Source organism: Cladophialophora bantiana (genome assembly GCF_000835475.1).
Source record: "Cladophialophora bantiana CBS 173.52 unplaced genomic scaffold supercont1.4, whole genome shotgun sequence".
Taxonomy (NCBI): Eukaryota; Fungi; Ascomycota; class Eurotiomycetes; order Chaetothyriales; family Herpotrichiellaceae; genus Cladophialophora; species Cladophialophora bantiana.
Window position 1 is genome coordinate 1,235,697 of NW_015971578.1, and position 24,358 is coordinate 1,260,054.

The following is a 24,358-nucleotide window of genomic DNA, read 5'->3' on the forward strand; positions in this document are numbered from 1 at the left end:
TGCCCAGTGGCAGCAAATGCCAGTGTGCCAATGCTAGCCAGACCCTCGAGTTTAAGCGGAGTAGCCGAGCAGCTGGCCTTGAGGGAGGCAAAGAGGCCACTAGGCACTAGGCTAAAGTTCCAGCAGCCAGGCTCACTAGGCACTCCCCCAAGGTCCCCCCAGTCGCTAATAGTGCTGCGCGCTTTGTCTTGTCTAGGGTAGCGAGGGACCTAGGGGAGCTCTGGGTCACCTACGAGGAGGTTGGGCATTTTGTCTCTGGGATATCCCTCTACTGTGCGGAGTATTTCAACATTTTTCAATCTACATACCGACTGCTACAGTATATGTAGCAACAGAAAATATCCATTCTCCTCGTCGATGTATGTACTCTGCGCAAGAGCAGTTAATATTACTTAGGACGTAGGGAGTCCGCCGACTGCCCGCTTTCTATCTCAGAGACTCTCTCTACATTGCATTCCGTATCAGACATCTCCACCCCCCAGAAAGCAGCATCGCTACCAAGTTCTTCAAAAATACCAGGGTCTGCCACATGGCCGTGCCCGCCGAGGACTGACAGTTCCTGAGCCAAAAAGAAATCATCATGTCGCACGACGTTTTATGGTGTCAAGACTTTCACCGTACTCCGTACCGGTACACCTCAATACCATGGCTATTATGCAGATCCACCAGCCCATTTCAATCCTTCAGTCCGACCGGTAGCCTCATCGCTTGACAACGCCCTGGCTTGACCAAGCTTAGCTGGAGATTTGTCAGGTCAGCATGCCAGCACATGGTAGACAGGCAGGCCTGTGTTTTCAGATCTTCAACATGACGTCGTCAATGGCCATCCTTTTGCAGCAGAAGCAATCCTCCCTAAAACGCCATGAGCCAAAATTTCATGGTAAATTTCCGACACGCTGCTGGTCTGGGTCACACTGTTGCGGACTTTCGTTTTCTTCTGTGCCGAATCTCCCGCTGATGTCTTATTCAGTCCTTTTCTTCTTGTCGGGAATGTGCCTAAGAATCCAAGAAGGGAACTCCGTCATTCGCCAGCGAGACCGATGTGGTTGCTGTTTCAGCTCTCGTTGCAAAAGACAGATATTCAAATACTAAGCCAAGTCAACTGTCGTGCCTGACCAGAACTCGTTGACTGTCACCTGTCCTTTCCTCTGAAGCTTGAAATCAGGGTACATGTCAGGTTCAAAACCTTCCCTAAAAGGAGCATTTTTGTCTTCCAACCAGTCAAGCGGCAGGCTCCGACAAAACCATCAGCCACCGCCACGGTCTTGCCTACGAGCTCCAAAAATATTCCGATGCGCATAGTGTGAAACCGAGGCCAGTAACTATGTCTGAGACTTTATCAAACTCCACTTGCGTCTGCAGCGAGGAATTGAGTTATTCTTGGACTGGTTGGAACCGTACAAGTTGTCGAGATTTTCACCACTACATGGCCGAACTGGAAACGTATCGGTAGTCATGCCTTGGGCTATTCATCGCCCTAAACTATCTATATATTTGTGCCGCCATAAATGCAATTTACCAGAGGTTGCCAAAGGCCGGATGCCTCCAATGTCATTCCAGTTTACTAGCAAGTACCAGACGATGAGATAGACGGAGTGTCTTGTGCGGAACCTCTAGACTGGCTTGAATGTCTCTTTCTGTCACGACGGCCTGGTGTCTATCGAGAACGCCTTACGACCCGAAGGAGTCAGTTAGTTTGCTGGGCAATGGGCCGCCCTTAGGAAAAGAGTGAGAATATCGACTTGGCGCATGCAGTCTCGTTCACCATAGGCATGGGTAAGAATAATGAATGTCTCGTTGAAGTTTTAGAGGCTCATCGCACGAGAGAATATCTCTCAAAAATGTTCTTGGTAGGCACAAAGGCCTGCTGAAGCTGTTCAGGATACTCCCAAGAAGCGTCAAGCTTCCCACCGGTCGTTGAGCGGACAAGAATCTTCGGGCCAGTAATTTCTCGAACGGGCACAACGGGAATAATTGGCCCTGTATCGCATTCACAAACCTCGCAATTGAGACTGTGGTACCTTGGCTGGTGGCTCTTAGTGGAAGGACATGGCAGGTGAGATCATCAATTATTAACAGGGTCCGCGACTGGCTCGATATGTCTGCGCTGCAGCTTTTGCTTCCAGTAGCATATGGATCGAGAATATCAACTGGAATCGAAAGGGAGAGATCTGACTAACCTGTGGCGGTCGGGGCACCACGGGTGTTTTGGGAGAAAGTGCGAATCGAAATCGCTGCTGGCATCGTTGGCAGTCGTCTGGGCCATGCCGAAAGGGACAGCAGGATGATTTCTCCAGGCATGGGTCGACGGAAGAATGTACCACCGTGGCACGGAAGGATTGGGAAGGGATTGGATGAGATGGAATCGACGGAGAAGGAGTGTCAAAAGATGGAGGGGCAACTGTTGGATGATAGCAAGAAGCTGTTCGCCGTAGAAGGTGCTTGGAGGGGGGGAATGACCAGCCGCTAATGGGTGATTGCAATCGTCATCTTCCACAGACGGGCATCAGGCGTTTTCACAACCAAAAGGCCGATTCTCAAGCCACTTAACTAAGGACGCCGTTAGCAGTTGCTTGTTGGGGGCTTGGGGGCTCGCTAGGGGCCGCCAACCTTGACTTAGTAACCAGAACTGTTACCAGAAGTGGCCCAGCCGCGCCGAACGTCGAAGGGGAGGTGGGAAACTGGTCTGCCCCACGTTGGCTGCTGCTGCCGCGCTGCTCCCTGCTGTTCTGCTCTTCTCGCATGCCAGTATCCAGCACTCACCACCACATGAAGTCTTTGTAGGTAGTGAGTGACATTGGCCACAGTCACTAGCACCATACAATATTTTCTCAAGCCTCGTCGACGTTACAATAACCATTAGTGGCGCCACTCACGCTTTCAGGTTCGTGCTTTTCATCCGCCGCAGACCTGTCTCCCATCCCCTTCACTAACTGCGATCCCCCCAGAATAGCTGAAACGTTCCCAGAACTTCAAACCGCCATACCTGTTCTAGAGGCGTCGTCTTCACTTCTACCGTTCCTCCTCGTTCCCTTGCCTTTCGCTGAGTCGGCCACCGTTGTTCTTCTTGTCCACTCACGTCGCGATCTCTCTGCGACGGCTTACACTTTTGCGATCCAAACACCTCTCTAAATCTCTTGCCCGAGTCTGGCCTCCGCTCCGTTGGACTTCCGTTCGAGATGGCGGAGTTCGTGCGAGCCCAAATATTTGGGACAACCTTTGAGATCACCAGCAGGTAGGCAGGGAAACGAAGTCTGAAGCAAGAGAAGCAGAGTTGACTGGAAGACAGGTACACAGACTTGCAACCCGTCGGCATGGGAGCCTTCGGTCTTGTCTGGTGAGCACCGTTTGAGATTTCCCATGTCCAGAACCACCCGCAGCTGACAACCTCCAAGTTCTGCCAAAGACCAATTGACGGGGCAGTCGGTGGCGGTTAAAAAGATTATGAAACCCTTCTCGACACCTGTGCTCGCGAAGCGCACCTATCGAGAACTCAAACTGTTGAAACATCTTCGACATGAAAATGTGAGCCAAAAGAACCCCGAACTACTTTGTCAGGGTACTGAACCATCAGGTCATATCTCTCAGCGACATCTTCATTTCCCCGCTTGAAGACATGTATGCGGAACCGTCTATATCTCAAGCGAGATACCCAATGCTGATGTTGAATGCAGCTACTTCGTAACCGAACTTTTGGGTACTGATCTCCATCGCCTCTTGACATCGAGACCGCTCGAGAAGCAGTTCATCCAGTACTTTCTCTATCAAATTCTGGTATGTATACCTACCGGATACGCCTTCCGATGCTTCGACCTCTAACACTGCCACCCGCAGCGCGGCCTGAAATACGTTCATTCGGCTGGTGTCGTCCACCGAGACTTGAAGCCGAGCAATATCCTGGTCAATGAAAATTGCGACCTCAAGATCTGCGATTTTGGTTTGGCTCGAATCCAGGACCCCCAAATGACGGGCTACGTCTCGACCCGGTACTATCGAGCTCCCGAAATCATGCTTACCTGGCAGAAGTACGACGTGGAGGTGGACATCTGGAGCGCTGGCTGTATCTTTGCAGAAATGTTAGAAGGGAAACCTTTATTCCCAGGCAAGGATCATGTCAACCAATTCTCTATTATTACCGAGCTGCTCGGGACGCCTCCCCAGGATGTAATTGAGACAATCTGCAGCGAAAATACCCTCAGATTCGTCCAGTCTCTCCCCAAAAGAGAAAGGCAACCCTTGAGTGCGAAATTCAAGAATGCCGATCCTTCCGCCGTCGATCTTCTCGAGAAAATGTTGGTGTTCGACCCCAAGAAACGAGTGTCTGCAGCTGGTGGCTTGGAGCACGAGTACCTTTCTCCATATCACGACCCAACCGACGAGCCAGTCGCAGACGAGAAGTTTGACTGGTCGTTCAATGACGCTGACCTTCCTGTTGATACCTGGAAGATCATGATGTACTCGGAAATCCTCGACTATCATAATATCGATAACCAGGAGACCGAAATGGGAGATAAGCCCTTGACGGTGGAGCAAGCTCAGGCTGTGAACAGTCAAGTAGTCCAATAGAGTGGGCGGACATCAAGTCGTCTGTGCTAGCCATGTTCAGCGCAGTCTGGGGCGTCAAGAGGCGATTCTGTTGCCTGCTCTTCATAGGACTGAGATGAACGATTACCACGATATGTTTTGGTGTAATAGGGAGGAAAATGGGCATACCAAAGATTTCCGCAACAAAAGGACACCATTTGTACGATTGCTCCTATACCTCTGTGCCGCTTAGCGGCCCTTCAAGCAGGGTCCAGTCTGGACCATTTGTCAAGTGAAGACGAGATCCAAGCCTTATGAGAGATGACGCCGAAGACGTTCTCATCCGACCAGTCCAGTACGCCTGAGAACGATGTCCCCGGTCTTTCTGACGACGGCACGAATACTATGCCTGCCTTGTTACTCGGTCACTACGTAAAGGGGGCAACAGCAACGTGGAATGAATGAATGCACGGCGGGCGCAGCCTGTAAACGAGGAAACAAACAGATAGAACCCTTTTTCTTTGGATTGTTGATCACGATATCATTTGTTTGAGTAGCAGCAAGCTCGGTTTTTTTTTTTCTTTTTTTGGTTTTTTTTTTGGGTGACTTTTTCCTCGAGGTCATTTCGCCCGTCCATGGACGGCCGTATCCATACATGCATGAGCTCCGTTTACCCCAGCAACGATCAGCTAGCCTCCCTTTCCACAGTCGAAAAGATGCAAGGAGAACAACGAACACCCTTCAGATCTGATTCTGCATGTAGGTGAGTCCCCTTTGCTATTTTACCAGGTTTGCCTGTGAAGTTGCTGGATGTGGTGGAGACGTAGTAACTGAAAGCATGCGGCGCCTCTCTCACTCTCCCGCGCGAGGGAGATTGAGAGAGAGCGGCTGAAAGCTGAGTGTCCGTTAGTCCGACTTGTCTGGAACTCGATTTCGGCATTCAGACTCACCTCATTCGACCACGTTTATTCGACATCGTTAGCCTTTTCCTGGTCATCGGCGTTCTTCTCCTTCGTGGCGTCTCCTTGCTCCGTGACCTCGTTCTTCCCCTTGGTCCAGCCGAAGAAATAGTCAGAGAGACCGCTCCGGGATTTCGGGTCGTCAAGTCGCGGGTCAGAGAGGTAGAGTTTTCCCGAGGTGCTGCCCCAGGCAGCAATGGAGCCGTGTTTGGCGGTCGGAGTGTTCAACAGGTCACCGTAGGATTTGGCCTTTCTCGGAGAAACCGGAGCGTCGAAGGCATCAGTTGTCTTGGTTGCGATGGCTCCCGAGGCAGATTCGCGACGTGGTTCGTGCTCTTTCTTTGGCGAGGAGGGTGCGGTTTTGGAGGGATCGCTGTTTGGAGTTGGATTGGCCATGATGGATGCGACCGAGATGGAGGATTATGGATTGGCTTATGGATGTGTTCAGTGGATGCTGTGTTCAAGCCTGGAAGCTACACCAAGGTTCTGAGGCTGAGGAGTGGTTCGTCCGTGCTCTGCGTGATCGAATGTTTTGGTTGACAAGATCTGCCGCCTCAAAAGGGAAAGATTGTTGCGATGGAAGAAGCTAGTGTTTGCTGTCGCGGCTTGACATGAGGCTGATGCAGTCAGGTGGTTCAAAGTACTACAGCATTGCTCAAGGCTGCGGCTTGTCTCTCTTTTCCCGTTTTGTTCGCGTCTGAATGAGGCTCAATGAAATAACGACACGGCTTGGACATACGTGAGTCAAGTCTCCCCATTGTCTGCGTCACGCATTTGTCCTGATGGCGACGGACAAAGTCATCTCTTCAATAGCAAGGTGCCTGTGCTTGCTTTGCTTTTCCTTGGTGGTCTGTCCTTTCTTTCAGTCTTCACCTACCACATTATCTGAACAAGACAGGACTGCATGTGAGAGATCCTTCAGCTTGCAGTTTTCGACGCTTGGTTGGAGTCTGAGCAGGTAGGTACCATTGAGCCTCACTTTGAGGAGCGACTTGGCGTCTTCCTCTTAGGAAACATTGTCGTTGTCAAGCACAGGCCGGGGCGACGGTGGGCAATCTCGATTTGGGGCGCAATCAACGCCCAGGACTTGCTCCTCAAGCAGGGTTGAAGTCGTCAGGTTGAAGATGTGATATATATATTATCGTCGCGCAGTTCAAGTCAATCTGAAGTCAAAGACGCAAGCTGGTGGCAACGTAGTCTGGACAACCGCAAACGCTATGCCTATTGCAGAAGTACCTCGGCATCATGCCCATCAACAAGGTTGGGCAAAGGCTGCGGCCGATATTCCACAGCACGGCTCTCAAAGTTCCTCCGCTGCCATTGTCCAAGCATGGTCTATTCCACTTGAAGCAGAAGTGGCTGACGATTCCCTCCTGAGGTAAAAACCAGACTCCCTCCTACTCGCTCTTGTTCCTGCATCCTTCAGACTGTCCCGCCCCCAGACCCCACACAGGGTAAGACGGCCGAGAAGCCAGGGCAGCACAAACTCTCGTTTGAGAACGTTCCTTCGGTCTGTCTGACGCCTCATTCATTCACATTCATCTGGTGCATCGACCGGTCTTTCACAGTGAGTAATCAAATATCCACTCACCGAAGTGCTTGTTTCTCACATATATCAATAGCCTTGCCAGCTGGGGACTGTGAGCAACGGCCGGACCAGAATCCTACTTTTCGAAAGTTCACTACGTTTGTCAAAAGTCAACATGACAGGCCCTCCCACGGCCGACCAGGCGCTCTCTGCTCCTATCCATCAAGTGTCTCTCCTGGAAAAGTTGGATGTTTTCCCGGGGCTTCTGTCACTCTGTGAGTCTCGCTTTAGGTGTTCAATGTTCCCTTGCAGCTAATAAAACACCAGTCGGGACAGCCGTCTATGCAGCGGTGGCTGCCCCTTTCCGTGGAGACTCAGGAGCTCATACGTACAAGCAGCACATCAGTTATGCCGTCGTGCGAAAGGTAGGCAGGCGAAGCTCCAGCTCTATGCATTGTCACTGAGGCGGTCAGATGGTGAAAAGGTTCAGCACGCTTCAATTACAGTGAGTGCACGCCGACTTTTTGCCGGAAACTCGGCTTACAGACTCAGGTATATAGGCGCCCCATTCTCAACCATCTACAGGAAGTGGTGTAAAGATGCTGGCGTTACACCGGAATTCGTAACTTTGAAGTCGGGATGCAAAGCATTCTGGGTAGGCGACCCGAGCACTGCCAACTATGTCTGTGTATATTATCACGGTAAGCATAATCTTTGTCTGGAGCAATTCAACAATTAACAGATATATCGATAGGAGGAGGTTTCTCCCTCGATGGCGATGACACCCATATTAAGTTCTGGCACGGTGTCCAGGATGATCTCCAAGCCGCCAACATCTCAATCGCATTCTTGTTTCTTGAATATTCTCTCGTACCACACGCCACTTATCCGAAGCCAATCTACGAAGCCATCGAAGCAGTCAAATACGTCATGGAAGACCTGAAGCGACCAGCATCGGAAATCATGCTCGCTGGCGATTCTGCTGGGGGGAATATGTGCCTCGGAGTTTTGTCGCAAATTATGCACCCATCTTCCGAGTTTCCCGAGCTCAAATTGGCCGACGGAGAGAAGCTCAAGGGTATTATTGCCGTGGCCCCATGGACCAGCTTCAACTTAGACTGGGAGAGCGAGAAAAGGAACCGTCACAAGGACATTGTCACCACCCACGCTGGCGGAAAGTGGTCGAGCGATTACCTTGCAGGACAACCAACGACACCCTTCGCAGAGCCGCTCACCGCTCCAGCGGAGTGGTGGAAAGATGCCAAGGTCGAGCATTTCCTGGTTGTATGCGGAGGGAATGAGATCCTCCATGACTCGATTGGTGCATGGGTGGAAAAGTATAAGGTGCGTGTCTCTATTCGTCTCCTTGGTTGAGCGCCGCCAGCTCCTTCAGTGAAATGTGCTAACTCTGCATCTCGAAAGTCCGTCAATCCAGATTCCATCACTCATGTGGTTGGGCAGAATGAGGCACATATTGCCCCCATCATTCACTTGCGGTTTAATGACACTGCTGAAACAGAGCAAGGACAGGCCATCAAGTCGTGGCTCAAATCGAAACTTTGACTTTCTGATTAGCTCATGCGCCTGTCACCACAGTCCAGATCAGAAATATATATTGATGTCTACCCTGCCAATAGCATTTCGGCTTGAGAGCAAGCTATTTTTCGTTTCACGACGCTCTTTTTGCAGCCGCTGTCAAGATCTCAACGGAGTCCATTCTGCAACAAACCTGTTTCATATTATATGGATTATACCTGATCAACGATCTCCTGGTAAATCAAAGCAAGAGCTCCCTATCTGCAAGGTCCAAAAAAAAAGGAAGGTGGCTTATGCTTCACTAATCTCTCTGGTCCGCACTTCACTGCAGCAGATGCGCCATGACACCACAGCCTTTGCGAATATGGCTCCTTCTCATATGTTAGCACTTCAACCCCTAATTTTGACACAAGGATTGCTCAAGTCGTCGATGTGTCACGAACTATCCGCATGTCATGCTTTTCTAGAGGCTCTCGAATGTGTGATGGCGGGTTGGTGAAGCCACGGCAACAATAACCGTTTTCCGACCTCATCACGTTTGATTGCTCTGCTTGGACAAACCGGTCTACGAAATATCGGCTACTGGAGTTTGACTTTGGTATGTATGGCTTTGAAAACTTACCGGAGGAAGATCTCTGAGGCGCATCTATGAGTCCCCTTTCCACTCCAGGTCATCAAAGCCGATTCAGTGAGACCTCACCCTGCCCTTCTGGGACTCCAGCATCATGGCTCTCACTGCCACATCACTGTAAAAGCTCAACAGCTACGCCGGCCACGCAATACTCCTCCCAAAGCTGGCGCACTTCCGACCACAAGCTACTATCAAGGACGTTAACGATCGATCCTGATCGCCAACCGACAGAAGGTTTGCAGCGAAAGTATTCAATCTTATCATGGTCCCTGTTCCGATCTAAGAGATATCGTGCTGAATCTCATTCACGAACAGTTGAAACCCGCAAAGAGGCAGTTGCAAAACCTTGTTGGTGGCCATCGGCTCCAGATCTCACAACAAAAAAGAAGTTGAAAATCAGCCCACCGATCCCTCTTCGGCCAGAGTCTTTGTGTCGTCAAAGATCACTTCAGTCGACGCATCAACACGGATCGAGAGATCTCTTCACGGATGGATACCTATCAGGTCCCCCGCCAGTTCCTCCTTCAGAATGGGATGCCGAGACTCGAAGAAAGCAGCAGTTGGCCGATCTAGATCCGGACAAGAGAGGTCTAGCATTTGTTCGAATCCATCCCGACGGCTGGAGCAAGGTCACCCCAAAACAATGGGTGGAAGATCAGTTCAGCAACAATTCGTCAGACGCTGGCGCAGACGACGACCGGAGTGTGTACAGTCAGAGCAATGGCGGGGAAATTTGTAAACCACTGGAGGGAGCTTCTGCGGTCGAGAACGAAAAGGGACATGTAGCCTCCCTGCATCCGCCCACTGACACTGTCGAGCAGCCCGCTGTGGGAGCCCTTAATGCCGAAGTTGGCATACATCCACGCTGGAGCGCAGGATTGGAAGCCGGCTTGTCTTCTTCCGATCCTATTCGATACTGGATGTCCTCGCTTCGACCCCTTCCTGACCCTCATCTATCTTTTCCGACTCAATACAGTGACGAGGGCGAACATGACGAAGACGATTCGAGCCCACGCAAGTCCAAATGTCAGAATAAACGACCTCATCAAGTCTTCACTGGCCCATTTACATCGAACCAGGAACCCTCAGCAAGTCTCGAGCCTGCAATCAGAGTGAACGCATGCCATTCCTTTCATTCGAACTCATTGCCACTGGTGCCGCGACCCTTGAGGTTATCGCAGCGGCACCTGAGAGCTCCACCGCCTGCCACTGCCACCAAAAGAGAGAATGAGATTCCACATAGCCGCAGTAACTGTGGCCTTGTTTGTGTGCAGGACGACCAAGATCCCGAATCAAAATCACTTCAGTCGTCCTGGTCTACTATCTACTGCGGTGGCGAAGGAGGAGGCGATGCAGCAGCTGGTGCAGCAGCAAAAAAAAAAAGACAAGTCGGAAATAGGCTATTCATTGGGCCCTTGGGTAGAACATATAGAGAAAAGGCTTTGCCACCCTTGGCCCCTATCTGCAGCGACGACGACGACTACAACGATGACAACGACGCTTGTTCGAATCAAGACTGTGGCTATCTGGAATCACTATACCAAGACGGCAAGGTCGGAAAAAGGGAACAGGGAGAAAATGAAAAAGAAAAGGGCACGGACCGACTCAATGCAGACATTGACGAGATTCTCGACATGTACCTGCCCGTGAGTCCTGCAACAGGACCTCGAGACAAGAATTCTTCAGGACCGAAAACCGAGCGTCTGGGCGCCGGGACCAAGGACAAGAGCAAGAACAGGAGCATGAAAAAGGCCAAGTCTGCGCAAAGCATGTATCCGCCTCAGCGACCTGCGCGGCCGTCATTCGCCACGGATCCAGAACTAAGGGTGAATAACCAATCAAACAACTGTGGGATGTCGCTGCTGCATGGGACGACGACGACTAAATGCACAACAATGACAACAGCAAAGACAATGACGAGCCCTGGTACGCCGCTCATAATGGCGTATCCTTGCGCCTATGACCCGGAGAAATACCCTGAGCTCCGGCACGGACGGGAGGAATGGGAGAGGAGGGTCTGCTTAGGGCCAGGAGCAGCAGCGATGGCTTGCGTCGACGAAGATGGCCAAATCTGGATTTAACTGTCTCTTTTTTCTTGCCAATTTGTCAATTTGGTTTGCCCTAATTAGCCCGTGCCCCTTGAATTCGTTCGTTTGGGGCCACAGCACACATTACTCAAGGCCCAAAGGGCGGCTGCCGTATGAATCTGAGGGGCTGGAACCCCTGCAAATCGACGTACGTTTCTTGGTAGAAGGAAGAGGGGATAGGTCTAATAGTTAGTTATTTTATTCCTCTTAGATGCTTTTTGCGTCGGTTTTGCAATAACTGTCGAAGCGCAGCGGTCGGGGCGGCCGGGCGGACGAGTACTTCGTGTGTCCATGACGGGATTATGATCAGAATGAATCATTTTTGATGACAAAACAAATAAATCCTTTGTTTTCTTTCCGTGCTTTTGAGATCCATTCACAATTTGGTATCCGTCTTCATTTTGTTGGCCTGTCTGTCTGAGTTGTTAACTACTACTCGTCCCCTAGCTATCTCCTTCTGTTGCCGCCTGTTCCTCCTGTCCGCAGTCCTCTTCGACTTCTTTGTAAAGCAAACCTCCTCTTCCCGGGGGAGCAATGTCGTTGTCGTCATCGTCAATGAAGAAAAGGAACTTCCATGACTTACACGTTGCTCTGGACAATCTCCTTGACTTCCTGTTCACTCAAGCCCTTGAGGCCCAGCAACTCGTTGTCCGTCCTGCCCTCGAAAGTGCCGCCGGTCTCCTCGCCGCCAAAAATCCCGCTCAGAATGAACCCAACCATGGCCTTGCCGATGTCTCCGCCCTTGGTCAGCTCATCCATGCTCTCCTGGTACAGCTCCTTCGTCATCTTCACAGGCGCATCCCAGTCTTTCCCGTCCTTCTCCTTTGCGTAGGCGATCAGTTTGTTCTGCGTGGTGACCGTGTCGTTCACGTAGACGGGCCGGTTGGAGGTCTCGGCGAGGTGTTCGATCACTCCGATCACGGCTTGACCGATCGATTTCAGCGTCGTGGTCGAGAACTTCGTATCGCCGCCATTGTACAGTGTGCCAGAGTGTTTGGCCGGGTTCAAAATGAAGCCATGCTGGAGACCCCAGTCGAAAAAGGGCCCAGTGATCACCAGCGTGTAGCTGAAATTCGGGTTCTCCTTGACCTTCGCCTTGAGGTAGTCCTGCGTTGCGACCTTGTATTTGAACACCGGGAGAGCAGCGGTCTTCGGGTTACATGTATCACTGCCAAACTCGGATGGGAGGAATCTTTCCACCCCGGCGGCGACGGAAGCGTCGATTAGAGGATTCTGCTCGCCCACGCTGGTGGTTGCGAGGGTGGAGACCACCACTTTGACCCCTTCAAGAGCTGCTGTGAGTTCGGGTATGGAGGTGTAATCGACTTCTTTGATTGTGATGTTGCTGGACTGGGGGAGTTTGGAGGCGCTGTTGCTCCCCTTGCGGGTCAGCACGGTGACGGGGTAGTTGGCCGCAACAAGTGCGTTGACGACCGGGAGGCCGAGGTTTCCTGTGGCTCCGGCGACGGCGACTTTTACAGGGGCCATAATGTGCACTGTAGCGGAAGACCAGTGTTGGTGATTTCTCCTCTGAACAATTTGAAAGAGTGCTTGTCTGTGGACACACGACAGCGGGCAGAATAAGACGATATCTAAGTATCCTGATATGTGAAATGTGGGGCTGGCTTGGATTCAATGGGGATGTGGAGTTGCTTCCCGTGTCTGTAGCTGGTTGCGGATGTCAGAGTTGCTTCGAGAAATGGTGTGATCGGCTTGAGATGGAGGGAGGAAGAGAAAAAGCTCTTCTCCTGCAGAGTCGAGGGCCTTATTATATTCCCAACTGTCAGCTTCCGTCCGGGAACATGCTTCGTATCTGACAATGTCGGTGCTGTACACTCGAAAATCCAACCCGCCCCCAACATTCCGTTGCAGAGCTCAATTCCGCTGCGGGAATGGTTAAGGACCTGTCTCGTATGTCTCCGCATTGTAGATTCCGTGGTCCGAAGCTTGGTTAGTTCTTCGGTTTGAAATCCAGCAAGACATCAATGCCGACTTTCCTGATACTGGTTTGTCAACAGTGCGAGTGTAAGACGAGGCTACGCCATGTGGAGACGCCAGGGGTACAAGGCACCTTGCCGCTGAGTCATCGCCTTCTCGTTTCTCGATGAAAAGTCGCCGAAAATCGCTAAAGCGGAGCAGAGTTGATCCGACAGAGTACGGGGCGTGCAACCCGGTCGATGGCGACATTGATGGAGAATGGAGAATGGAGACCCAGCGAGGAAAGACGCAGCATTAATCATGTGTCAAGTGATAAATGAATATACAGTGTTGCTCTGGGCCCTCAGGAAGGAATGCCCTCGTACTCCCACCCATTATCTCCTCTTCTCCGCGTTCTGCTATTCCTTCGGTTCTGGTTACATTTGACTAGGATCGTCAACACGCTCAATAATAGAATGATCAGTGCCGCTACCGTCGGGATGAGGATCTGTCTCTGCTGTTCTTCCTGCTTGAAGTCGGAGTAAGGGCATGTTGCATTGGGACCGCCGAGCACCCAGCAGTTGGCTTGGTCTAAAGAGTTAAAATTGATCCAGACCCCTGACAAGATCCCGTCTGAACCATCATCTCGCGGATTCGTGTCGTTCAATATCTGCCGGTGCAAGTATGTGTTTTCAAGCCCCGTCCTAGGGAGGTCGAACGAAGTATCTTCTGGACATGCATCTGGAGCCGCACTATATGGAACATCGAACGTGGAAAGACGCCATGCATATGGTTGGCCTGCAATGCGACATGCAGCTCTCCGTGATTTCTGGCACGGCTCCAACCGCCAATGCCCCCGGTATCGGCTGGTTGCGTCGATCACTGCACACCGAAGGTCGTCATTTGTGTTTTTGCCGTTGGCTGACGTCGTATTTCGTGGCTCTCCTGGAGCCCATCCAAACACCGTTGATTGTGCAAAACTCTGGTAGGAGATCAAATTGTTCTGAACGGATGAATTCCCAAGCGTCATTTTCGTGATGGACGAGAAGCCGCATGCCGTTAAGTCCTCGGCAAGGATGGGGAGAGCATTTGAGCTCGTGTCCTGGATGGCTGCAACCGCCCAAGATGCATTGGTCTGAGCGACAGTCGTTTCACCTGAATGGTAATAGCAGCCCGAGGTCACCTCCCCGCTGTTGCTCCACTCGACAGGCGGAGTTGGAAGCAGCTCGCTCGCATTGAAGACGTTGCTCGACTCGCTCACAAAGTCATACTCTGCCATCTGTGGATCGATTTCATCCCAGCTCAGCAGGAGCCTTCGGCTGTCAGTGAGGAGGATCCAGTTTTGTCCAGGCCAGCCGTCTGGTGTTGAAACGATGCCGTCCTTTTCTGCTTCCACCGTACGAAAGTAATTTGCATCTGTGGGTACTTTGTAATCATCACGGAACCACGACCTGTTCAGATCTTTTCGATCATCTTGTAAGTTTTGAGGAGTGTATATATTCCTGCTGAGCGCAGCTTCAAACTGGGCTCCTATAAGCTCATCAGAACGAGGCAGTCGGCCCGGCATCGGTGTCTGTGCAGGCGAGGAAGGATTGGTGAACGGCGCGGCGGCGTGTAACTTGATGTCAAGGAAATGTAATCGTGCCGAGATGGTGTCTGAGGTTTGGTCAAAGTAATCATTGTACAAGGAAATGACGGCACCAATGTTCAAATCCAGGCTACACATGTAAGGTCCCAATTGGAGTAAAGTTCCACCTGTAACACCAGTAGAGGTTGGGATGGCCACATCGCTCGTGGAAATTGTGGCACTACGGCTGATTGCGGGAGTGGTCGTGGCAATCAGCGACGTAGAGTTGCCTACCAAGGGTGACGAAGACTGCCGCTTTTCGAGAGCAGGAGCAAGAGACACCGTTGCATTTGAACCTGCTGTGGTGGTAGGAAGAGGAGTGGTAAGGGAAGTAGACGCCGTGATTGAATATAGAGCCGACGTATCCACGCTGTAACCAGCAGTCGCATTGCCTACCAGCGGCGGAAGCTCGACTGGACACAGACTGAATTGGCGATTGATGTTGTCCCAGTATAGATCAATGATCAAACGGCGGAACTGGCTTGCAAACAGATCCGAAATACATGTTTGAGTCGGGAGGTCATCGTAGACCCCATTGGCAAAGCAGGCTTCTGTAACGTAAACTCCTGGATATGTTATGTAATTAATGGGGATTTGCCCTGAGGCATCTCGCATAGACTGGATTAATCAGTGGAAACAAGCATTTAGAGCCTTGAAGCTGGAAACTCACCAGGAACACAGTCCCCCAGTGGTCATCCGGTTCCGCCGCCGGATCAGGTTGGTATTGGAGCGTCGTCATCTGTCAGAGCGGCGTCTTGACATGTTGAAGGGGTATGAGATAGTCCACTTCTTCCAGCAACGAGGAAATGAGCAAAGACGGGTTGGAGTCAAGTTGACAATGGCGATAGAATTTCGTCGCGGAAAGACCCCTTATCCAGCAAATGGAGACGTGATCCTCCTGTATATCAAGGTCAAGTACGTATTAACATTGGTGTAATCCTCTGTGAACCCGGAATGCTGAATACCGCGGTCGTTGTGGATGTTGTGCAAGTCGCGCGAGGACGACGACGAGGTTCAGCCATAAGATGCTGCACAGCCACGGTCTTGGCGACGAGGCTGAAGTCAGTGGCGCCAGCACAGACGCAGGGACAAATGGTGCAAATGCTTGTTCATGGGAATTTTTGGCGCCTCTCACTTTGGTCTCATCGCAAACCGTGTCTTCTCCAAGGGCCCAAGTCACCCTCTATCACTACACCGACGACTTTCGCTTCTCTCGAGCCAGATTGAATTCTACCTTTGTAGAAGCCTAACACATCGAACGGATCATTCACACGCACACCCACTTCCCTCACTCTTTCGCAATCCTCTCCGCTACCTGACCCCTGCAACCATGGCATCCCCAGGCGGCCCTCCGCCGGGCGCCCAACCCTTCAGCCCACAACAAATCCAACAATTGATTGCCATGGAAGCTCAAAAGCGCGGAATGACCATCCCCCAATTTCAAGCCTTCCAACGACAACAGATCGAGGCCGAAGCCGCCAAAGCGGGAATGTCCCCTCAGCAGTTTGTGCAGATGAAGCAGGAAGAGGCTAGACAGCAGTTTATGCGCCAGCAACAAGCGGCTCAGCAGCAACAACAGGCACAGGGTGGCCAAGCACAAGGACAACCACGAGGACCGCCGCCCGGGCAGCAGGCCCAACATATCCCGTTGAATGCAAAGGTGGAGGCTAAACCCGAGGCGCTGGCAGTCGCGAAGTTTTTACGTTCCCAGGATTTGAAAACTAGAACATGTATCTTGAATAGCGAGAGGAAGGATATGTTCAAAGGTATGACAGAATGATTCGTTCTATACCATCGTTCACCGCTGACCATGACCCTGTACAGTCAAACGTGCATTCCGTGCCCTGAACTCCGACACCTACAAGAAGGCCCAAAAGAAGGACCCCTTATTGCCCAAAGTCGAGAATGACGTGGATGCCCGTGCAGCCCTCCAACTCCTCCCCCTCTCGATGCTCGCTTTGCGGGTTTCCAAAAAGGATGCACATGAGGGACACAACCACCCCAAACCCAAGAAAGAGAAACGAGTCAAGGGGTTGTGGGAAGTCAAGATCGAGCAACAGCAGGATTTTGACCCTATGATGCATTACGTCTGGTTGTATGAGGGGTCGCAGTGGAAGACTAAACTGTGGGCAGCATTGGTTGTCGTCTTGGTCTTCGCAGCAGTTCTTTTCCCGCTCTGGCCGCTCGTATTGAGACAGGGCGTGTGGTACCTTTCGGTTGGCATGATGGGGCTGATTGGTTTGTTCTTTGCCATGGCTATCTTCCGCCTGATCCTCTTTATCATCACCTTCTTCCTTGTCCCCCCTGGACTATGGCTATATCCCAACCTCTTTGAAGATGTGGGCTTCTTCGAGAGTTTCCGGCCGTTGTGGGGCTGGCATGAAACGAAGGAGGATATCAAGCGAAAGAAGAAGGAGAAGAAGGCCAAGAAAGCTCAGAAAAAGCTAGCCGCTGCCGCTGCCGCTGGTGGTGGAGGCGAGAAAAACACTGCTCCTGTGGTGGTGCCGCCCTCGAATGGTGCCATCGTCACGTCTGCAGTCGAACCTGCTGCCACTTCGACCGCAGCTAAACGACATGTTGCCCCAACGGTGGAGGAGGCTGATGATGAATGAATGAATTTGACACCGGGATCGAGGCGGTAACATGGTTTGGCACGGCGTCCTGGGTGTCTGAGAGTGCTTTGACACAAAGAGGGTGGCTGATGTACTTATATAGGCCGAACTTGGGTTAGCATGATTGACCGAGATGGTCTCAGCCGACTTCGCCCCATCCCATGACTCGTGCCAATTTCTGTTGATCTGTCTGTGCGGCATTTGGCTGCCCCTCTTCGTGAGGCCTCGTCGTTTTCCCCATCTCACCAACTTGTGCCGTCACTCTCGCCAGCAGAACCCTCATGCGGGCTAATTCTTGGCTCAATTCACCGTCTCTTGTGACCAGGTTTGGCTGAATGTTCTCCTGCGGCTCGCGCAGCGGCTCCATCAACTGCTGCAAACGTCGATACTGTGCAAGTTTCCCTTTCAATACATCCCTCTGCTGGCTGAGCGACAGCAGTTCTTCGCGCATGCGGGTATACCGTTCTTCACGTTCCGCGTCCCCTGGTCCCTCTCGCCCTTCCCGCTCCCGGGGTCTGTGGTCCGGGTGTAGATGGAGGCCGCCGTCATAGTCCTGCGGCAAAGACGCGATGAATTCAGAGTCGGTGAGGTCGGCGTCCCTGCGGATTGCGACCGTGTCGAGGTCGGGGTCCGCGTCGTCCGCGGACACGAGCGTCCAGTGCAACGACTCGATCTGCTCGGCGACGTGGCGCTGGGACTGCGTGGAGAAGATGAGGCGGTTGTGCTGTTTGATTTTGTCGTTGACTGCAAAATGTTGATTGCGCGAGTTTCGTCAGCGAAAAATGTGTCAAACAAAAACAGTACTAAGTCACCATACTTCCTCTTTCATGGGCAGCCGGGGGATGTTCAATTGCTATTGTTCTTTAGGACAAATGCATCTGTTTTGTATTACCTTTCGAAACGAGATCCTGGATCATTTTGTCGCTGAGATGACCTTCTGTGGGCTCGGGCAGGAGGAGATCCCGCCATTGAGTCGACGGTTCCAGGGGCGTTTCCAGGTGACGGACCTGGGACCGGATGAACGCTGCTTTGAGCGCCGTGATTGACGGTTCGTCCATGTTCAAAAGGAGTGTCTTGTATCAGTAGAGGTGGTTTCTTGTTGCTGCTGCGTACTTAGTCCATTGACCACGCGACGCGCTCCGCAAGTCGCGTCTCGGGCAAATACTCAGCAGTAAGGCTGCCAGCTCGCTGGCTCGCCAGTTACACCCCCCAAAGCACACCGTGCTCGACCGCAAGCACTTTAGTGTGGAGCACAAACACCGCAAGCGAAGTCATCGCCTCTTTTGGCCTTTTGTCTCGGAAGGCCGCACCGTTCAGCATCAATGACCTCGGCTCATTTCTTGAAGCGGCTTCGGCCATCTCCAAAGGAACAAGCGACGCATGAGTCGGTCTTTTTGCCCTTTCAGATATATCATCTAGAAACCATGTATCAGATCTGATGTGACTCTCATAATAATTGCGTTTCGTTGAGTCCCTTTCCTCTCTCTCACTGCGATAGACTTGGCTTCTCGTCATCATGGCCTTGCAATCTCGTCCTAGAGTGCTCATGTTTGATATTGGAGGTGTTTGCGTAAGTTTCCAGCTCGCTGTTTTCTGGTTCAATGCCTCGGCTTGCTGTTTAATATGCTTGGGGATGCCCACCGAATCCCGTCGCGGTTGACGGATCAATACACTGGAGAAAGAAGAGAGAAGAGGGAGAGAAAAATCAAAACGGAAAATGGGACATTTATATCTCGACACAGCTGTATGTCTGAGAGGGTATTGATCTTTTCCACGCTCTAGGTCCAATCCCCCTTCCAAGCCATCCTCGACTACGAGATCAAGCAGGGCATTCCCACCGGTTACATCAACTACTCAATCCGGGCGCTGACGCCCAACGGAGCCTGGCACAAGCTGGAACGGGGCGAAATCCCGAACAACGCCGAGTACTTTCGCATGTTCAAGGCCGACCTGCAGCGTCCGGACTTGTGGGAGCAATTCCACCGCGACAAGCTCTCGCTCACAGACGCCTCAAAGCTGCCGCCCGTGCCGGACATCGACGCCGAAGCCTTGTACTGGACCATGATGAGCCACTCGCGCAACCCGGACCCGTGGATGTACCCGGCACTGCTCAAGCTGAAAGCCGACGGCCGGTACAAGCTCGCCGCGCTGTCAAACACGACCGTCTACCCGGAAGGTCACCCGTTCAACGACCCCTCGCCCGACGACGTGCGCCAGGTGTTTGAGATTTTCGTGTCCAGCGCCCACGTCGGCATGAGGAAACCCAACCGCGACATCTACGAGCACGCGCTGCAGCTGATCCGCGACAAATGGGGCAGCGACATCAGACCGCAGGATATCGTGTTTCTGGACGACATCGGCGAGAACCTCAAGACGGCCAAGAGCTTGGGCATCAGGACGATCAGGGTGGTGCTAGGCAAAACTAAGGATGCCGTCAGAGAGCTGGAGAACGTGACCGGTTTGACCTTGGTGGGCGAGCCGTGGACCAAGGCGAAATTATAATAGATGTTCTTTTATCGGGCCATTTTATTTTCCTCTCGCCAGTTTGAGTTTGGAGCTCTCTGGTCGGAACGTCCATAGAGAACTGGGATATAGACAAAGGGGGCTGTATCATGAACTACCGACAGATCCTTGTTGCTTTACCCCTGTACCAAGTGAAGTGCCATGGCTCAACTCGGGCCAAGCTATCGGGCGATATCCAAGCGGCTGGGCAATAGTTAGACCTGTTTCCCTGCGCCCATGCCAAATTTTCGTCATTCGGAAGATAATGCTCTTCCCCCGTGGAAGATTGCTCGAGGGCGAAGGGATCCCCTATGTCCACACGAGCGGCTCAGACGAGGTCGCCATCTCCGGAAGGGCAAGGTCCCAGGGTTGTAGGCGTGATAGATCGGCCCGGTTAGTTTGGCGGATCTTCTGACAGTCCAAGATGAGATTCTATCAAGTGAAAAAGAAGTGTTAGCTCCCTTTTTGCTCCAATTGCCGCTTTCTCGCTAATAGCGTGGGGACCATTTAGCACCCTAGGGGCGCCGAAGGAAGTTGTGGCACTCCTGCCAGAAAAGTGTCCCTACATACCTGGGGAATGAAATGCCGGCGTCCCTCCTCGTCAATCTCCTCTGTCCGAACCTTGAACAGCTCCTCATCGCTGTGACCAGGGACCGTTAGCTCGGCGCCAAAATTGAGAGAAAATTTGTAGGGCGCAACACTATCAGTATTCCAGATCGCTTTCTTCAAGGCTGGGTGGTTTTGTGTCATGTCGGCAGTCGTTATCAGAAATCTTTCTTTCACGAAGGAGTAGATCGTTTGAGGATCTGATGGCGAAGCCTTAAATACGTAAAATCTGAGCTGGAGCTTTTGGAGGTTTGGAAGCCAGTGGCTGGCAAACGAAGTGAACGCGTCGAGGCTTCCATCCAAGCCATCTGGGAAGGACAGACAGCGTTGCAACCTCGCCTTCTTCACTAGCGCCGCGTTGCTTCTGGACATGTAGAAATTCCCTTCCGAATAGAATGCTGGGAAGTCCCCTGCACTCGTGTCGACCCACACGTTCTCACCGTAGAATATCACACGTCCCTCTTCGTACATTTGGCTGCAGGTGAAGAGCAGACCTAGAGCGTGGACCTGTCCATCGGGTTTCCAGATCTGCGTGACCGTGCAATCATGTCCACGGACCGTGTCATCCATTTCGCGGTGCACTCCGGAAGTGGCAGACGCTCTCTCCGCGACAGCATAGCTCCTGAAGCGTAAAGGGATTTCCTTTTCACCCACCAAGACATACCGGACAATCTTGTCTCGGATCTCGCGGGGGATGCCTAGGAGCTGTAGATTTGGATCCCTGGAAGCACCCGAGACCTCTGCTGGCTGGGTGGGCGGGAATTAGATTGACGTGTTTTCTTCGACGAGGGCAGTCTTACATGAAGCTTTGATTCCCCAGTAATGAGTGACATGAGCCATTGACTCCTAGGTGCAGTCGAGGTGACAGGAAGCCCAGGAATAAACTGTTCTTGCAGATATGCTTTCAGAGCAACATTGCCACCTGCATCAAAAGCAGGGTCGTCTAAGGCATCCTCTCCCCGGCAGAATGCATTAAGGAAGTCTTCTGGGCCAACCCGATTTGGTCGAGGGTTCCATTGTAACAGCAGCTCGGCGGCTTGAAGTCTCGATGAAGACGGAAAAGGGGCAATGCCGTCGTCTTTGAGGTCTTGATGCTCGGCCTCTGACCAGAAAGTGGATATGTAAGTCTCTGACACGGCCGTGGCTCCTTCATAGCTTCCTTACCATCCATTGAGAAATTGTCCACGCCTCGGATATCTCCAGGAATAGAAGTTGAACGAGGACTGCCCGCCATGTTGCTTATGGAGGAATTGGCACTGGCTAGAAGCAGGAAAGCGCCAAAGATGAAGTCTTTTGTATGGAGATGTTACAAAGAAGCTGAGAATGCTCGGAGAGGCTCTGCTCTTCCTCATGGGACGAATGGAATGTTTACCTTCCACGTTATGTCATTGTGTTCTTGCTAGTGTAAAATCGAACAATGCGCGGTGAGTAATTACGAGGAATACTCTATTGAGAGATGTGGAATGGTCAGAGCGACAAGCATGAAACAAGCCACGTGCACAGCCCAGCCACAGCCTCATCAGACCGTAATTGCAGGATGCCGGCGGCGGCCGGAGTTTTGCCGCCATTCCCGACTTTTTCTTGCTGCTTGCATGTGCTTTGTTATCTGCTCGAGGACGTATCTGAGTCGCCATGAAACGTAGGACTCTACCCCGGGACTCGCATGATGCTTACACAGCAGAGCCTTTGCACTGGATACCTTCAACAACCTCTGACTTGAGTTCACCATCCCCAGTAACTCCCATCTCGGCCGCATATGTCGTCCGCGGCGTCCATCGCGACGATGTCCGCGGAGTTGTCACTTCCAACATCCGGTCGACTTGTTCTAGGGTAAGGCCTTTGGTTTCAGGAATGAGGAAATAGGCATAGACAAGGCAACACGCGCATAGAGCACCCCAGATAAAGAACACCTTGGGACCCAGGTTACCTTCGTCGGAACTCACCATGTACGGTGTGATGATGGCGATGATCTGTATCGTGAACTATGTTACTGGACGCCATCAAACAAAAAGGGATATTTCACTTACACAGTTCCAGAGCCAATTCGAAGCGGTGGACAGCCCGACTCCACGAGACCGGATAGGGAGAGGAAACACTTCTCCAATCACCACCCAGGCTCCGGGTCCCCAGGTGGCTGCGAAAAAGAAGATGTAAATGCAGATAAATGCAATCTCAGCCTTGACAGTCTGCGGGTTGTGGCCGTCGGAAGTTCCAGCGATTGCGACGATGAACTGGCACACGACCATGCCGACAGCACCCCAGATCATGATTGAACGACGACCGAATCGTTCAATGATCCAGAAAGACAGTGGAGTTGAACAGACATTCACGAGGGTTGGTGATTAGAGAAATCAGGAAGGGATTCTGAATAGTTCCGAGCTGGGTGAAGAAAGTGGTGCCGCTAGATTACCGTTAGCATCGGACAGCCGACAAAGCCTTGGAGGATGCTCTCGCGCAAGAAACAGGTAAGTTTGCCAAAGACGACTTACAAGTAAAAGATGAAATTAACTCCTGTCCACTGCTGCATCATCTGCAGAGAAGTACCCAAAATCGTTCGACGCAGGTTTGAGCTCGGTTTGAAGAGACTGCCTTTGAAGCAGTTGGTCCCACTGGCAAAGTAGCTCCCTTGGGGAATGACTCGCAGCTCATACTCATGATTGGCGACGACCTCTGCCAATTCCTGCTGGATCAGCTCGGACGCGCGAGGCTGGCCTCGGAGACGAGCAAGAGCGTGAGTTGCTTTGTCTAGGTTGCCGCGTTTGACGAAATATCGTGGAGATTCGGGCAAGGTGAGCAGTCCTGCGGCCAGGACAATTGCCCAGAGCATTTGGAGAGCAATGGGAATTCGGTATGAGCCAGAGTCTGTGAAATTCTCGGTGCCGTAGACAACGCACGACGCCAGCAGCAAACCCAGAGTGATGCAGAATTGGTATCCAGAAACAAGAGCGCCCCTATGTTGTTCATCAACACTGGGCATCCCGAGCCAAAATTTGTGAGTCTTTAGCGAGACTTACCGGACTTTGCGGGGGGAGATTTCCGACATGTACAATATGATTGTGGCGGACACAAAACCAACACCGAACCCAGCTATGAGACGACCGGCAATCAGAAGGCCGTAAGCTGTGGCGGCAGTCTGGAGGGCAGCGCCGACGCAGAACACGACGCAACCGGCAATGATGGTGGTTCGACGACCAATGAAGTCGGCGAGGTCACCGGCAATGACTAGAAAGACGGAGTCAGTCCTTGATATTCAAAATAAGACTTGGGAACACCCTACTTGCACCGAAGAAGGTTCCACAAGACAGGATTGACACGATCAGGGACCGGCGCCACGAAGGGATGACAAAAGCCGCAGTCTCCGCAGCCGTCGCATTTGACTCGGGATACGGCTTGCCAGTGAATTCATGAATGAAAAACTTCATCGCCATCACGCCGTTGATGTAGCCCGAGTCATACCCAAAGAAAATTCCCCCGAAGGCCGCAAAGGCGCACATCAGGTAGGCCCTCAAAGTGACCGGCGCTTCAACACGGGCGACATCGGTCGTAGCCGCAAGGTGGACAGCGCCTTCACCAGGCATGGTGAATGAGCGGAGTGTGAGATATTGTCCGGATAGAGTGTTTCTGGATATTGTTGTGAATGTTAATACACTTGATCAACTGCGGAAGTACGCGCAGGGACGCAGAACAGAAGATGTGGTGAGGTCGTTGCGGGTGGAGGATGAAGAGAAGTCAAGGTCCGCGAGAGAAAGAGAAGAAATAAGGCGTATCGAGCAACCAGCCGGATGAAGCAGGAGCGGTTCGAAGGTTGATTGACTTCTTGTAGTCGGAA

The 24,358-nt window shown here is 52.0% G+C and overlaps 12 protein-coding genes across 12 annotated transcripts; 5 read left to right on the forward strand and 7 right to left on the reverse strand.

The window, feature by feature from the left end:
* Positions 1-3,179: 3,179 nt before the first annotated feature.
* On the forward strand, positions 3,180-4,566 carry Z519_03220 (mitogen-activated protein kinase HOG1; the record flags this gene model as incomplete). The annotated part of the gene is made up of 6 exons (XM_016760972.1): positions 3,180-3,235; positions 3,290-3,337; positions 3,396-3,525; positions 3,575-3,618; positions 3,675-3,774; positions 3,835-4,566. The coding sequence occupies 6 exons, from the start codon at positions 3,180-3,182 to the stop codon at positions 4,564-4,566; spliced, it is 1,110 nt and encodes a 369-aa protein (XP_016622822.1).
* A 923-nt stretch (positions 4,567-5,489) lies between these two features.
* Positions 5,490-5,879, reverse strand: Z519_03221 (uncharacterized protein; the record flags this gene model as incomplete). Its single annotated transcript, XM_016760973.1, has 1 exon — positions 5,490-5,879. The coding sequence occupies one exon, from the start codon at positions 5,877-5,879 to the stop codon at positions 5,490-5,492; it is 390 nt and encodes a 129-aa protein (XP_016622823.1).
* A 1,307-nt stretch (positions 5,880-7,186) lies between these two features.
* On the forward strand, positions 7,187-8,574 carry Z519_03222 (uncharacterized protein; the record flags this gene model as incomplete). Its single annotated transcript, XM_016760974.1, has 6 exons — positions 7,187-7,286; positions 7,339-7,436; positions 7,485-7,516; positions 7,564-7,712; positions 7,766-8,355; positions 8,434-8,574. 6 exons carry the CDS (start codon positions 7,187-7,189, stop codon positions 8,572-8,574), a joined length of 1,110 nt encoding a protein of 369 aa, XP_016622824.1.
* Positions 8,575-9,195: 621 nt separating this feature from the next.
* On the forward strand, positions 9,196-11,259 carry Z519_03223 (uncharacterized protein; the record flags this gene model as incomplete). Its single annotated transcript, XM_016760975.1, has 1 exon — positions 9,196-11,259. The coding sequence occupies one exon, from the start codon at positions 9,196-9,198 to the stop codon at positions 11,257-11,259; it is 2,064 nt and encodes a 687-aa protein (XP_016622825.1).
* A 585-nt stretch (positions 11,260-11,844) lies between these two features.
* Positions 11,845-12,753, reverse strand: Z519_03224 (uncharacterized protein; the record flags this gene model as incomplete). Its single annotated transcript, XM_016760976.1, has 1 exon — positions 11,845-12,753. One exon carries the CDS (start codon positions 12,751-12,753, stop codon positions 11,845-11,847), a length of 909 nt encoding a protein of 302 aa, XP_016622826.1.
* Positions 12,754-13,546: 793 nt separating this feature from the next.
* Z519_03225 (uncharacterized protein) lies at positions 13,547-15,548 on the reverse strand (the record flags this gene model as incomplete). The annotated part of the gene is made up of 2 exons (XM_016760977.1): positions 13,547-15,427; positions 15,480-15,548. 2 exons carry the CDS (start codon positions 15,546-15,548, stop codon positions 13,547-13,549), a joined length of 1,950 nt encoding a protein of 649 aa, XP_016622827.1.
* Positions 15,549-16,139: 591 nt separating this feature from the next.
* On the forward strand, positions 16,140-17,421 carry Z519_03226 (uncharacterized protein; the record flags this gene model as incomplete). Its single annotated transcript, XM_016760978.1, has 2 exons — positions 16,140-16,575; positions 16,634-17,421. 2 exons carry the CDS (start codon positions 16,140-16,142, stop codon positions 17,419-17,421), a joined length of 1,224 nt encoding a protein of 407 aa, XP_016622828.1.
* Positions 17,422-17,560: 139 nt separating this feature from the next.
* Z519_03227 (uncharacterized protein) lies at positions 17,561-18,479 on the reverse strand (the record flags this gene model as incomplete). The annotated part of the gene is made up of 2 exons (XM_016760979.1): positions 17,561-18,165; positions 18,314-18,479. The coding sequence occupies 2 exons, from the start codon at positions 18,477-18,479 to the stop codon at positions 17,561-17,563; spliced, it is 771 nt and encodes a 256-aa protein (XP_016622829.1).
* Positions 18,480-18,937: 458 nt separating this feature from the next.
* Z519_03228 (uncharacterized protein) lies at positions 18,938-19,923 on the forward strand (the record flags this gene model as incomplete). Its single annotated transcript, XM_016760980.1, has 2 exons — positions 18,938-18,991; positions 19,204-19,923. 2 exons carry the CDS (start codon positions 18,938-18,940, stop codon positions 19,921-19,923), a joined length of 774 nt encoding a protein of 257 aa, XP_016622830.1.
* A 309-nt stretch (positions 19,924-20,232) lies between these two features.
* Z519_03229 (uncharacterized protein) lies at positions 20,233-21,763 on the reverse strand (the record flags this gene model as incomplete). Its single annotated transcript, XM_016760981.1, has 4 exons — positions 20,233-20,355; positions 20,494-21,276; positions 21,330-21,631; positions 21,694-21,763. 4 exons carry the CDS (start codon positions 21,761-21,763, stop codon positions 20,233-20,235), a joined length of 1,278 nt encoding a protein of 425 aa, XP_016622831.1.
* A 436-nt stretch (positions 21,764-22,199) lies between these two features.
* Z519_03230 (uncharacterized protein) lies at positions 22,200-22,796 on the reverse strand (the record flags this gene model as incomplete). Its single annotated transcript, XM_016760982.1, has 2 exons — positions 22,200-22,499; positions 22,557-22,796. 2 exons carry the CDS (start codon positions 22,794-22,796, stop codon positions 22,200-22,202), a joined length of 540 nt encoding a protein of 179 aa, XP_016622832.1.
* A 22-nt stretch (positions 22,797-22,818) lies between these two features.
* Z519_03231 (uncharacterized protein) lies at positions 22,819-24,107 on the reverse strand (the record flags this gene model as incomplete). The annotated part of the gene is made up of 4 exons (XM_016760983.1): positions 22,819-22,930; positions 23,019-23,480; positions 23,544-23,751; positions 23,807-24,107. The coding sequence occupies 4 exons, from the start codon at positions 24,105-24,107 to the stop codon at positions 22,819-22,821; spliced, it is 1,083 nt and encodes a 360-aa protein (XP_016622833.1).
* Between the last annotated feature and the right edge of the window lie 251 nt (positions 24,108-24,358).